The 15,169-nt window shown below is 38.2% G+C and overlaps 2 protein-coding genes across 2 annotated transcripts; one reads left to right on the plus strand and one right to left on the minus strand.

The window, feature by feature from the left end:
• Window positions 1–891: 891 nt before the first annotated feature.
• On the minus strand, window positions 892–1,891 carry LOC102404715 (olfactory receptor 10C1-like). Its single transcript, XM_006049886.4, has one exon. The coding sequence runs from the start codon at window positions 1,852–1,854 to the stop codon at window positions 892–894; it is 963 nt and encodes a 320-aa protein (XP_006049948.4). The 5' UTR covers window positions 1,855–1,891.
• Window positions 1,892–12,976: 11,085 nt separating this feature from the next.
• Window positions 12,977–13,903, plus strand: LOC102405037 (olfactory receptor 2J3). The gene has a single exon (XM_006049887.4). It carries the CDS (start codon window positions 12,977–12,979, stop codon window positions 13,901–13,903), a length of 927 nt encoding a protein of 308 aa, XP_006049949.4.
• The last annotated feature ends 1,266 nt before the right edge of the window (window positions 13,904–15,169 follow it).

Raw genomic sequence — 15,169 nt, forward strand, 5'->3', positions numbered from 1 at the left:
TAAAATCATTGAAATTATTTATATTAATTATTTAAGCTCAGTTTTTTTCTTCCATCCTTGAATTTAAGTATGATTTCTCTTTCTTTTCGAAATATTTTTTCTTCGGGGACTCTTGGTAAAAATTTCTCGTGCTTTTCTTTTAATATTCTGTCACAATTACCTCTGAATTTTAAGAGTTTGCTTTTTTGAATGTTTACACATTTTTATAGTATCCACAACTCAAAAAAGAATTATTTGACTACTTCATATACCAACAATTAAGGATGAAGAATTTAAAACATTTTTATGGAAGAAAGTAATGAACATCATAGAGTTATTAGGGAATTAAGAGCCATGTGGGACTGGCATATGTGGAAGCACTACCCCAGTGACCATGGCAGAAGTCATATTGACCTCTCAGAGGAGAGACAATGCCTAAGAGTAGGGACTGAGAATTTCCTAGGCTTCTGAGATATAATCTGGTAATTTATACTCTAAGCCTGTACTTCAGCCTAGACTGAAATGTTTTAGAAAGCCAGTCTAGTATTAGATTCACTTATTAAGATTCACTGGTAGCCAATTTCCTTTCAGAATTTGGCAATCAGAACTTTTGCTATAAGAAGAGAACTATCTCCAAAATTAAAATCACTGTTACTCAAGAAGTTTCTTACAAAACACCTTGACAAGTACAGAGTTTCCTTCCTTCCTTTCTGTCTTCCTTCCTTTCTCCCCGCCCCCAACCTCCTACACTCCCTCTCTCCTTCTCTCCCTCTTTCTTTCTTTCTCTCCTTCCACCCTTCCTTCCTCCTTCCATCCTCCCTCTCTTTATCCCTACCTCTGTCTTTCTTTTTTTCCTTCCTCTGAGGTTGAGTGTGCATCTTTTTCAAAGAAATTTGTGTGGTCCTTTGGTATCTACCCGTGAGTCAAAACATTTTTCTTGCCCAGAGTTCTCAGAAGAGCTGTCTTGACTTCCTTGTTCCGTAAGCTGTAGATGATAGGGTTGAGCATGGATGTCACCACAGTATAGAAGAGGGCCAGGAGTTTATCTACCCCAGGTGAGTGGCTAGCCTTGGGCCTCAAGTAGGTGACAGATGCTGAGCCATAGAATAGTGTTACTACCAGTAGGTGGGAGGAACAGGTGGAAAGAGCTTTTTGGCGGCCTTCAGGGGAGGGCATGACCAACACAGCAGCTAGAATTCTCCCATAAGAAGCAATGATTAATAAAAATGGACTGGAAATGCAAAGAATGGCTGCAACAAAGACTGCAGCCTCATTATGGGATGTATCCCCACAGGCTAGTGCCAGAATAGGCGGGAGATCACAGAAGAAATGGTCTATTTCACAGGGGCCACAGAAGTCTAAAGAGAAAATATAGTTGGTTTGGCCCAAGCCTACTATGCAACCCACTCCCCAAGAAACCATTGCTAAATGGACACACATTCCATGACTCATTCGTGTTGCATAGTGAAGTGGGGAGCATATGGCCATATAGCGATCAAAAGCCATGGCTGCCAAAAGACAGCACTCACTGATACCAAATAATGTAAAGAAAAACATCTGTGTAGCACAGCCCTCCCGAGAGATTCCTCGGGCCTCACTCCCAAGGTTCTGCAGCATCTTGGGTACGGTAGAGCAAGTGTATCCAATCTCCAAGAGAGACAAGTTGGCCAGGAAGAAGTACATGGGGGTATGGAGGACTGGATTGGTCCAGATGGCAAGAGCTATGAGAGCATTCCCTGTCAGTGATGCTAAAAACATGAATAGAATGAGGGAAAATAAAAGGAAACACTGTTCAGTGACCTCAGAGAATTTGGCAAATGCAAAGTGTTTCACAGACATGCTGTTGTCTTGCCACAAAGAACAATTGAAACTCATGATCTGAAGAAAAGAAAGGCAAAGTCATCAGAAAGATTCTTTCAGATAGAAGCATACATCTTTATATTACTCTTAACAAGCTCTAGTGAGTCAAAGAGATAAATTTCTTACCTATAATTTAAATTTAAACAGTTTTGGAGTTACACTCATCCTGAAACCAAATCCTATCCTGTGTTCACTGTACCAGTTGATTTTTCCAATATATGTCTAGTCAGCAAGCAAAAATTGGAAAAAAAAAATTCAGTACAATTTTCTTTCACCCCTTCATTTTATCAAATAAAGGTCTTATGATTTCTATTTTTTCCTCTTCTTTGGTTGCTTAGTGCTTTCTTCAGTTGTTCACTCAACAAACATTTACTGAACATTGAGTATTTTCAGATTATTTTGCATTTACTGTTGTCATGGGATTAAACAGTAGGAAAAAAGGGTCAGAAATAAGTGGACTGATTCAAAATTCTGTTAAATATGGAGTAATAACTCTGCATGATGACAAGAACCTGTGATTATTATTGTTGAAAAATTTGCTCACACATACAATATTATAATGCATTTACATTATTTAAAATAATTTACATATATTTACCTTGCATTGTATCTAATTAAATTAATATAATTTAATATCTATATTCGACATGTAGCAAAGAAATTCAGTTAAGGCTGTGGCAAGAAAAAAAAGACAATTGTTTACCTATCTTTTTTTAAAACCCCAAACATTTTATTATATATCTTCACTTCTAAATAATAGCCTATGTTGTTGCATAAAAGCTCTGGATATGGAGAAGTTATCATCTGTTTTGTCAGTTAAACACACAATTTTTTTTAAAGCTAATTCTATCCTCCTGTATTTGGGAAGAACTGCAGCTTTCTCAGTGACACTGATGGAAGAACCAAGGGGGAAATTCTGACCAAAAAGGAGAATACCTGACTCTTTCCTAGGTAGTGATATCGCAAAGATTTCATTTCATGAGTATCTTTGTCCCATTTAGGCTGTAGACATAAATGCAAACGCCTGTGTTGGGGGTGAAAGTCGGGGGATGTGGGGAAGGGGAGAAACCTAGTTGTGGAAGGCACACAGGGAGGGCTGACTGCACAAAGGCTAATGCATGCTGTTAGTCATTCTATATTCTCAGATGCATAGGATGAATAAACAGTCATCCTGTGTTAAGTGCTTTTTAAAACCTCATGAAATTCATAGACATTTGAAAAAATAAGTTGTCCAAGATAGTGAAGTGAGTGCTTTGAAATATTTAAATGGACTTAAGTATATTAATAAAACTATACCAGGTAAAATCTGATTTCTTCATTGCAGTTTCTATTGTTTTCAGGATTTGCTCTGTTGACCTTTGTGCAGGGACCTTGAGATACATGTAGTAGAGGTCAGCTTTATGTTCATAGCAAGAATGTTTCATTTTAATCATTGTTACAGAAAAAGAGCCAGATGCTCAAGGACAGGTGTCAGGAGTCTGCAGAAAGGACCATCACAGGCAGTCTAACAGTTTGGCACAGACATTTTTCTGTCTCTCACCTGATACCTTTTCCTGACCTAAAGCCTCTGATTAATTCATTTCTGTATGAAGTAAGGATGATGAAGCCTTTCCAGTCTTGCTTGCTGAGTTGTTTTGAGTTAAAATGGAAACATTATAGAAGGAAACCATGAATGAAAAATAAGGAATTAAAATTCACTTTTATCATCATCTAAACTCAACTCATATGGCCTGCAGTATTCCCTATTATCACCAGATTATTAAATAACTATATATTGTTGATGAGTTATATATCACTCATCAAGCAAATATGCACTGTGTTATTAATATAAAGACATAAGAGCTTCATGCCCTATTTTAAATTGCATTTGCCTATTCCTACTCAATGTGATAAAAGATTATGTGGACATTGGACATTGACATGTGCGTGAAGGTTTGAATCTTGAAATGGAGTTTCAGTGACAGAGGAAGAAGACAAGATAATTTTAATAACTCAATGGCTTGGGATCACGTACCACCTCACCCAGCCTCAAGATCCAAGACAAGCACATTCTATATAGTTCTGCTTTGGAAATAATCCAGCAGAAGTGATTCATTTTGGGTCAGCACCACATAGTTAGAAATGCTCCTTAACTGACTCAATCCCTGATTAATCTCAGTTTTCATAATGAAATGTTTGGTTCCTATTAGTCAAAGGAAAACATCTGAGACATTATCAGATATTTTACCTGAAACAATACAGTGCCTGGCATACAAAAAAACCTCAATAAATATTAACCTTTGTTATTCTGAAATCATCATTTCAAAATGCTTCAATAGTAGATACAATTTATATAAATTGGTCATTAGTTTGTAGAGATTTCCCATTGCTTTCCACAATTCACCCATAGCCTTTTCATCAAGCACCTAATATTTAGCTGGGTGATGCCTTAACATAGCTCAGCAGAAACTATGTTATCATTTGTTTGGAGTAACATTTACAGGATAATCTAGGCATTTGCATTACCCAACAATAAGAGATATGCCTATTTCCTGAGAAATAATTATTTTAGAACAACTTATAACAATTTTATAACTGCAAACTGAGTAAATCCTTATAGTCTTCAGATAAGGAGAAAAGAACTGATTAAAATAATCTCCAGAACTGAATAATGCTTTTGTTATTGTCTATCCATGTGCACATTTTAATCCACTGTTTTCTACAACCCTCTTTTCTTTTAAGGCATCAGTTATATCACATACCTTTAATCCTAATATTTGAAGAAAAAAGTAGATAGTATTTGCTTTTGATGAGCCACTCCCAATTTTTGTCTAAACACTCTCTGTATAACCTCCCAAAATTCAGAGGATGTATATCTCCCTAATCCTCTTTTCTAAGAGGAAGATTTTGTTGTAATCAGGGCCACGTCTGATTCCAGGATGATTGTCTTCTCAGAGAGCACTATGTCCCTCCTAGCCATGCTCTCAACTAACACACACACACACACACACACACATGCATGTGTGGGTGCGTGAGGGCTGTGCTGATTACATGATGGTATATTTGAACTTTTCTCGCCATGAAAAAAAAAAAAAGGTATATGAATATGTTACACTTCATTTCTTCTCCCTGTTCTGAATCCTTATCCTGTCTCTCTTGCCCAGGAGACATATTCTCAGAAGTATGTCAGGAAGTAGTTTGATCCATCTCTCAGGGATTGCCATGGACACATCTGTCTCTGTTTATTGGTGAATATGAACATTTAGGAAGCAAAATAAATAAATATAAGAGGTAATGTAGGGACTTTCATAGTGGTACAATGTTTAAGATTCTTCACTTTCAGTATAAGGTGTATGGGTTCAATCCCTGGTCAGTAAACTAAGATCCCACATGCCTCACAGTATGGCAAAAAAAAAAAAAAAAAGTAAAACAATAGTAAAAGTACATCAACAGTAAAATATAATGAATAACCTATATTATATGTAACTGCTATCATAGAGTGTATACACAATGTGATATTAATTCTGTGGAAATGTACTACTGGAATCAAATATTTATGTGACCACTCTATGCTATTAATATTACTTTGAAATTCTCAGATTTAAAATTTTTGTTTGAATTAAACTAAGTAGTCATCCAAAATAATTATGAAAACAACAAATAACTTTCATATCATATCAATACAGTTAGTATTTATTCTCGGAGAAGGCAATGGCAAGCCACTCCAGTACTCTTGCCTGGAAAATCCCATAGACGGAGGAGCCTGGTGGGCTGCAGTCCATTGGGTCGCTAAGAGTTGGACACAACTGAGCGACTTCACTTTCACTTTTCACTTTCATGCATTGGAGAAGGAAATGGCAACCCACTCCAGTGTTCTTGCCTGGAGAATCCCAGGGAAGTGGGAGCCTGATGGGCTGCCATCTATGGGGTCACACAGAGTTGGACACGACTGATGTGACTTAGAAGTAGCAGTATTTATTCTATTATAAAACATTCTAATAAATCTTAATAATCTTCCAGATACACAAGAGTTCACAAAAGTATCTATTTGTTTCTGTCAAAAGTAATAAAAAAACCCCTCAGTAGTCAAAGATATATATTAAGATGATGAAAAAAAGTAGATGATACTTAATACTAATTGTTTAAATGATTTAAAAACTGGATACATGTACACCCATGGTGGATGCATGTTGATGTATGGTAAAACCAATACAATATTGTAAAGTAAAAAAAAAAAAAATAATAATAAAAAGGAAAAAAAACATGGATAAGGTACTGAATACCTATCATTGACATGATCTAAAGGGAAGTGAGAAAGACTAGGGAGGAGGAAGTTGTCATTTGGATATAAATTCTGCTTCTTGCAGCCCCACTAGATGAATTATGCATAGTAAGAGAACAAATGTGGAATAGGAGGATGGGGAAACTCCCTCCCCTAATGAACGCACAAAAATTATATCTACATGTGGAACAATTCTTACTGGAAACTAACTGGAGACTGGGAGAAAGACTCCTGTACAACCAAGGCTATAAGAAATATCCATATGGAAGCCAGTTAGGAAGAGAAGCATCAGGTCAGGACCTGTACCCTTGGGCTGGGACTCAGAAGAAAAGAGAGATTACATGGGCAGAGATCCTCCCCAGGGAGTGAGTGGTTCCAGCCAGATGCTGGGCACCCCAGGTCTGTGTTCCTCGACAGAGAAGATGAGCCCCTTTGACTGATTGGAGGACTTGTGAGATTAAGAGAAGGGCTGTGGGAAGCTTGGACTCCACTCCTTAGGAGCCATGCACACTTGCTTGCTCCTAGAGCAGTGAGGAGAGAGAGGATTGAAAACTGCATGAGTGACTGACCAGTTTCCCAAGACTGCCCCCCAGGCTCATGTCCCAGCCTGAGCCTAGGGAACACTCCAACTCTGCTTGCTTCAAGATGCAGCTCCACATTTACATATTCCATACTCTTCTCTCTCTGTCCTCTTTCTGGGATCCCTATAAGGTGAATGTTGGTACCCTTGATGTTGTCCTAGAGAGTCCTTAAATTGTTTTCACTTTTAAAGAGAAATGCATTTCATTATTTATTTAATGTTTAAGTCCTTACACTGTATTTTTACAAGCTGGTGAACACTGACAAATTATTTCTCCCATAGAACTATAGCCACATGTTCCCAGACAGTATACATATATGGTTTTAATCAATTACATAGTAAAACAAATTGTCAAGTATCAAATGTTAAGTTACCCAGCTCCAAAGGCATATAAAATATTAAATGTCTGCTCAATTCATTAGCAGAAACCACTTTTTTTTTTTTTTTTTTGTGAGAGAGATTGGGAATCACACTTCAAACAAAAATAAGTTGGTAAACAACTTTGGACAAGTATGGGAAAATTACAAGAATTTCAGAAATTTTATGATTAATAATTGTTTCAGCTAGAAGTATTTTTTAATGAATAAAATTCCTTTTAATTTCACATAAATTACACCCACCTTGAAAGTGAAAGTGTTAGTCACACAGTCGTGCTCAACTCTTTGTGATCCCATGGACTGCAGTCCACTAGGCTCCTCTGTCCATGGGATTTTCCAGGCAAAGATACTGGAGTGGTTTGCCCTTTCCTTTTCCAAGGGATCTTCCTGACCCAGGGATGGATCCTGGGTCTCCTGCACTGCAGGCAGATTCTTTACCAACTAAGCTACCAGGGAACACCCATCTTATTTCTCTCCATATGGTTCTGATTCAAAGTTAGAGTTATTATAGATATTTCCTCTCTAAAAGGTTATTCTTTAGTATTTTCTAAGGAATTTATTCAACTAATATTTATTTAAAAAGTAACACTAACATTGGTTTTTCAGGGATTCATACACACACACTAAAGACATAATGGTAGACTTGACACAAAATAGGGAATTCATTAAATACAGGGGAAGCATAGTGTCTGTTGAAGATGGTTAGCAAAAATAGCTACCTTTTTCTCTCTCCACACCCTCTGCAATGTGTGTGATTAGCTCCTTCCATGCATAAGTGATGTGTTAGTGTTTCTCAAGTGTTTCCTCCCTTGAATTTTGACTGGTCCTGTGACTTGCTTGGCTAATAGAACGTGTGTGGTAGAAGGGATATTGTGCTGGACTTCAGAAGTGTTGCATGCTTCCACTCTCTCCCTTGGATCCTCATGATCTTACCATGCGAACAAGTGTTAGCTAAAAGATAAAGCACTATCTGAAAGGGGGTTCATTTATCTTAGTAAGGAGTCATTCAACTTCTGAATTTATGAACGAGTCCTTACCATTCAGCACCATCATCAAAAGGCCAGCTGAGATCACGGATGCCTTCTTTCTCAAAATAGTGTTGTAAGTTTCTTCACACACTCTTATTATTGTGGTAACTTGACATACTCTTATAATTGTGGTAACACTTTGTTGACAATGGTCCGTATAGTCAAAGCTGTGGTTTTTTCAGTAGTCATGTATGGATGTTAGAGTTAGACCATAAAAAAAGAATGAGTGCAGAATTAATGCTTTCGAACTGAGGTACTGGAGAAGACTCTTAAAGTCCCTTGGATAGCAAGGAGATCGAGCCAGTCAATCCTAAAGGAAATCATCCCTGAATATTCACTGAAAGGACTGATGCTGAAGCTCCAATATTTTGGCCACCCAATGCGAAGAGCTGACTCATTGGAAAAGACCCTGATGCTGGGAAAGATTGAGGGCAGGATGAGAAAGGAGCCACAGAGGATGAGATGGCTGGATGGCATCATTGACTCAATGGAAATGAGTTTGAGAAACCTCCATGAGATAGTGAAGGACTCTGATGCTGGGAAAGATTGAAGGCGGGAGGAGAAGGGGATGACAGAGGATGAGATGGTTGGATGGCATCACCGACTCAATGGACTTGAGTTTGAGTAAACTCTGGGAGTTGGTGATGGACAGGGAAGCCTGGCGTGCTGCAGTCCATGGGGTTGCAAAGAGTCAGAGAGGACTGAGTGACTGAACAACAACACATACTCTTATTTTTGTGGTACTTCTTAAGTTCCTCTATACAGTTGTTTAAATTTGCATAAATTTGATTGTGTGTAATAAGAAATCTCATGTTCTTGTATATGAGTTCCACAGGATCTTGGTGGTTCATATGAAGCATGTTAATTTAGTTAAAAAATAAGATTATGAAAAAATTTAAAAATTGAATAACAGAAATGATGCAAAGAAACTGAATCTACTTCAATATACTCCACTTGAAATACTCAGTGCTTTAGAGTATGAAGTTGAGAGTAATGGGAAATGAAATGACCCTCCTAACAAGAAGCAACAATTCTTTGGTCCAGTAATACTAAGGTGATAGAAATGAAGTGCGCTGAGGTTTACTCCATCCAGGTCAGAAGTCTTGTAAAAAATACTCTGTGAATTTCAGTTCAGCTCTTCTGTGTCCAGGTTACTTACTGGGAGCTTCTTAATTGGAGTGGTAGTGAATTTCTACAAATCACTTGTCTGCATAGAGGTTGTGCTGTGCCTGGCAATAGTCTCCACTGCCCTTCAGAAACTTCGTAAATGTGTGATGAAGAACACCAGAGAACTGAGGAATATGTCTCCTCACTGAAGGCTGTGGCCTAATTATACATCCTGTCCCCAGGTGGTGGCGACACAGGTGGTGGCGGTGGCAGGGCAGGGGAGGAGGTGGTTGTCACAGGGTGGTGGTGGAATTTTTGGCTTTGACAGGGGTGTTGGACTCCACCCTGCAGTGAGCAGTGCAGAGAAGCTCATTTTTTGAAATTCTGTTTTCTTTTTGCTAGTCTCCTTTGGTGATTTTAAAGTAATCTTTCAAACCTTATGTATTTTTCTCTATCACCTAGTCTGCTGTTCGTTCCTTCTAGTGTGTTTTAAATTTTAGTTATTTTATGCTACAGTTCAGACTTGTTCTTTTAAATTTTTGTATTTTCTTGGTAAAATTCTTACAGTTTTCATCTATTCTTTTCATCCATTTTTCATCTCGCACTTTCCATTTATTCAGTTAGCATTCTTATCACTAATGCTTTCAACTTTTTTGTTGTTGTTCAGTTGCTCAGTCGTGTCTGACTCTCTGCAACCCCATGGATGACAGCAAGGCATCGTCCTGTCCTTCACCATATCCTGGAGCTTGCTCAAACTCATGTCCATTGAGTTGGTGATGCCATACAACCATCTCATCCTCTGTTGTCCCCTTTTCCTCCTGCCTTCAATCGTTCCCAGCATTCAGGGTCTTTTTTAATGAGTTGGCTCTTTGCATCAGGTGGCCAAAGTATTGGAGCTTCAGCTTCAGCCTCAGTCCTTCCAATGAGTATTCAGTATTCAGGGTTGATTTCCTTTAGATTTGACTGGTTTGATCTCCTCACAGTCCAAGGGACTCTCAAGAGTCTTCTCCAACACCACAGTTCAGAAGCATCAGTTCTTCAGTGCTCAGCTTTCTTTATGGTTCAACTCTCACATCCATACATGACTACCAGAAAAACCTTAGCTTTGACCTGAGATGGACCTTTGTTGGCAGTAACATCTCTGCTTTTTAATATGCTGTCTAGGTTGGCCATAGCTTTTCTTCCAAGAAACAAGCATCTTTAATTTTATGGCTGCAGTCACCATCTGCAGTCATTTAGGAGCCCAAGAAAATAAAGCTTGTCACTGTTTCCATTGTTTCCCCATCTATTTGCCATGAAGTGATGGGACTGGATGCCATGATCTTAGTTTTTTGAATGTTGAGTTTTAAGCCAGCTTTTCGCTCTCCTCTTTCACATTCATCAAGAGGCTCTTTAGTTCCTTTTGACTTTCTGCCACAAGGGTGGTGTCATCTGCATAGCTGAGGTTATTCAATTCTTTAGTAAATTGTTTATTTCATCTCATTAGTTTTTTTTTTTTTTTTCCAGGAGTGTTCTCTTGCTTTTCAACTGAGAAAAATTACTCTGTCTTCTCATTTTGCTTAACTTCCTCTGTTTTTATGAAATTAGGTGAAACAGTTACCACTGGCAATCTTGAAATAGTGTACAGATTTGGGAGTGTCCCTGTACAATTTGTGTGGGTGCAGTGGCTTTCGGGGAAAAGCTGAGTTTGATTTGAATACAAGACAGATATTTCTTCAGAGTGTGCTGGCAGGTACCACCTGGTTAGGAGGTGGGGTTAGAGATCAAAGGGCTAGGGCCAGAGCCAGGTGTGAGCCAAGACATCCTCTCTGCTCAATTGCTGTTACCACCCTATTTAAGGCAAGGGTGGGTCCCATGTTGCTGGAACAGAAGCCCTGAGGGTTGCATTAGTTGGCTCCATTCCCTTATAGTGTGTGCTCTTCTCCCTTCCAGCACTGCCCCCCACCTCAGCCCCAGAGGGGAGCAGTGCTGGAGTAAGAGAGGCTGGGATGTTTATTTGGTGGGGTTGCACAGAGTCGGAAACGACTGAAGCGACTTAGCAGCAGCAGTGTATTGGGTGTGGTGGTCTGGCTGCCGTCAGAGATCTGTTCTGCTCATAATGTGCTGTCTGTGTAAGTGCCAATAATGGCTGCCCGCTCCCTGCTCAGAGGCCATTTGATTTTTCAGCTGCCGCAGCATTCCACACTAAGCTAAGCTTTTCCCTCTGTCATGGCAGCCCTCCCTCCAGTGTGCAGCTGTGAGTGTTTGATCAGCTCAGAGTGGGGCATGCACAAGGGCATTCTAGGGAAACCAGTCAGCTAACTGAGTGGTTTAAATCGGTCCTTTCCACCCTGCTTTGGGAGAAAGCAGGAAACTGTTCTAACCTAGGACAACTCCTTGCAGGGCATTAATTGCTACTTTGGGATTTATACTCCCAGTGGCCTCAGTCGAGGAAAACAAAACAGTATTCTTTTGTTTCCATAAGGGCTCTGTTTGCTCTAGGAAAAAGGGTCCATTCCCTGACAGAGTATATGCTCCAACTAGTTCCTCCTTCCAGCTAAAATGAGATCTTTTTGGTAGACTCAGGATCCCTTCTTGTGTTGTAATGATAATCATAGTTATTTTCAGACTCTGCTTTCCTGTACTGATGTTATAGATTAGAATACATGGTGTAGGCAGACATTTATGTTGGTGATTTCAAAGAGATCATTGGCCCACAGATAAAGAGGCATAGATTGGGCAGACAAATACAGGGAATCCTCCATAATGTTGCATTTCAAAACTAGAGAAGAGATATTTCATTCTACAGCCTATGAAAGCAACCTTTGATGAGGTCTTTATTTTCCTTTCCTACTGTAAGTAGAAATTTAATCCTAAATTTCCTACCAGTTTTCTACTTACATCTATTTTTAAATTTTTTTAAAAAAAATTTTGGTCTCATTTTTTTTTAACATCTATAAGAATGCTGAAAGATGGGTCATGCAACAGATAAATATATCTCAGAGCTGTTACTGTTTAAAATTAATGTATTATGTTATTCATGCAACTGTGTAAGGAAGAGGAAAAGTATATCTGCATCAGAAGAAGCAACAAAAGCATCTGCGTTTATATTTCTCATGATATACTGTCTCATTCTAAAGAAATTTTTAAAAATCTTGAAATTTTCCTATTACCCCTCAAATGGCAGTGATCTCTAAGTGATGTATCTTTGTAATTCACTCTTTGACCATTGCTATTTTTTGATTCAGCCACAGTTAACTTCATCATCCAGGGGACTCAACCACACCCTCTTTGAGGCGGTCTGAACTGCAGCCTTGAGCAGGAAGTGCCTCTTTCCAAGCTTGTCCTTTCTTGGATACTGTCCCTTGGCCCAAGACATCATTTAGAGTCCTAACTACATTTTTTTTTTAATAGTTCCTCTCCTTTTATAGCTTAATAATTCTTTATAATAAATCTTATGTTTAATTACACAAAGTTTCTTTTAGGCAATGTGCTGATTATCCTCTATGGTTTCTGAGCTGTAGACAGTAGTCTAGTGTAACAATTAGTTAAAGACTAAGAGTTTTAAAGCCTGAATCAGACTTACAAGTGTGAGGCTAACTGTTTTTAATGTGCCTGCTGAAATTCAAGTATTTGTCTACTGCTAACATCTTTTTCAAGAGTTGCACTTATAAAACACAAGCAATTAAAAGACCCCAAAAGAGGTAACTACAGGTGGCTCTGATGTGATTTTGTTTTTCCTCTTGCAGTATTTCTTTACATTTCTAGGGTATATATGATACTTGCCTCAGATAACAAGTAATGAATGACCACGAAAAAAATGAATGCAACCTCTGAAGGCTACTTTGTTCTACTGGGTTTTTCTAATTGGCCTCATCTGGAAGTAGTTCTCTTTGTGGTTGTCTTGGTGTTCTACTTGATGACATTGATAGGCAACCTGTTCATCATTATCTTGTCATACTTGGATTCCCATCTCCACACTCCTATGTATTTTTTCCTCTCAAATCTCTCTTTTCTGGATCTCTGCTACACCACCAGCTTCATCCCTCAGTTGCTGGTCAACCTCTGGGGTCCAGAAAAAACCATCTCTTATGCTGGTTGCATGATTCAGCTTTATTTTGTCCTCGCACTGGGATGCACAGAATGTGTGCTTCTGATGGTGATGTCCTATGATCGTTATGCAGCTGTGTGTAGACCCCTGCATTACTCTATCCTCATGCACCCTCGTTTCTGCCATCTGTTGGCTGTGGCTTCTTGGGTAAGTGGCTTTACCAACTCAGCACTTCATTCCTTCTTTACCTTTTGGGTACCCCTGTGTGGACATCGCCAAGTGGACCATTTCTTCTGTGAAGTTCCAGCACTGCTTCGACTGTCATGTGTTGATACCCATGTTAATGAGCTGACCCTCATGGTCACGAGTTCCATTTTTGTTCTCATACCTCTCATCCTCATTCTCAGCTCCTATGGTGCCATTGCCCAGGCAGTGCTGAGAATGCAGTCAACCACTGGACTCCAGAAAGTCTTTGGTACATGTGGAGCCCATCTTATGGTTGTATCCCTTTTTTTCATCCCAGTCATGTGCATATACCTCCAGCCACCATCAGGAAATTCTCAAGATCAAGGCAAGTTCATTGCCCTCTTTTATACTGTTGTCACACCTAGCCTCAACCCTCTAATCTACACCCTCAGAAACAAAGATGTAAGAGGGGCAGTAAAGAGACTAGTGGGGTGAGGATGGTCTGTTATGCTGGTGACATGAATGGTAAAATGGAATATCTCTTCACCAATGGTTTTTCCAGTCATCCACTCATCAGTCTTTCTTTCATTCACTCAATTAGTACTTAATGAATGTGTACACTCACAAGGTCACAAAGTTCGTGGTAATAGATATGAATTAGACACAGTCTGTCTAAATACTAATCATTCTTTAGTGGTGATGACAGCCATGTAAAAATGGATCAAACATGAATATTAAGGTTTTAGTGCACAAACATAATAAAAGTATAATTTTCTTAATTGAAAATGAAGTATAGAATTTATTATAAAAATTGATAAAATTCAGGTATAATTCCTTAAAAAAACCCTGGAATATGTTGTTTAATTTCTTGCTTTGTAGGCAGAATTTGTCATACAATTTGTCTTCCATCTCTGGTCTAATGAAAGATATTTTGAAACACTTTAAATATTTTCTCCATCATTGTTATTCTTTTTTTGAATGCTAGTTAATATTGAGAGGAGTTTTGGTCTGTATTCTATAATATCCCATTATCATTAGTAACAAAGTGACTTGCATGAGTCGTAACAAGAAGTGCTCTCAGTAATGCAGCGGAAGTAAGCATCTCATATTTCTCTTTTTTTCAAGTCAGTGAGAAGCGTAAAGGAAGTGAAAATAAGTTTAAAGCTGTGCTATATAGCTCATAAAGTAATGGTCATCATAGGCTAGGTATTGTTAAGTGAAATAAGTGCTTGTAGCACCTGCGTAACCCAAGAAGCAGTAAACAATATCTAAAGCGACCAAGTGCTAGGCTCTGAAAAGTGTATTGATGAATCCAATGGATATTTGAAGGAATTACTTGAAAATATATTGGAAAAATTTTATGATAAAAGCTATATGAAAATGGTAGTTTTTTCTTTTCTAAGCTCAATCTGATTTGAATATTTGTGGTTAGAAAGTTCTTATGAAAATTAGCATGTATTTTTCAAATAAATAAATAAATGCACTTTTAATTAAAGTAATAGTGTTGTTTCCTATATTATTAATACCATCTCCATCTGAAGTAAATGTACTATGTATATAACACTTTATTTTTTTCTTAAACTTTACATAATTGTATTAGTTTTGCCAAATATCAAAATGAATCTGCATCATACTGAGATAAAAAATGGAATAAGGAATAAAGTAAAATCTTGGCCACACCTGAGTTTTGTATGGTTCTTAAATGTCTGTTTAGTTTTGGGGGCCTCTAAATTTTAGATATGATTGATTCAAGCCCTTTCC

Source organism: Bubalus bubalis, chromosome 2 (assembly GCF_019923935.1).
Source record: "Bubalus bubalis isolate 160015118507 breed Murrah chromosome 2, NDDB_SH_1, whole genome shotgun sequence".
NCBI lineage: Eukaryota > Metazoa > Chordata > Mammalia > Artiodactyla > Bovidae > Bubalus > Bubalus bubalis.

Excerpts from the sequence above, each read along its gene's own strand:
- LOC102404715 (XM_006049886.4), bottom strand. The coding sequence starts at position 1,854 with ATGAGTTTCAATTGTTCTTTGTGGCAAGACAACAGCATGTCTGTGAAA.
- LOC102405037 (XM_006049887.4), top strand. The coding sequence starts at position 12,977 with ATGACCACGAAAAAAATGAATGCAACCTCTGAAGGCTACTTTGTTCTA.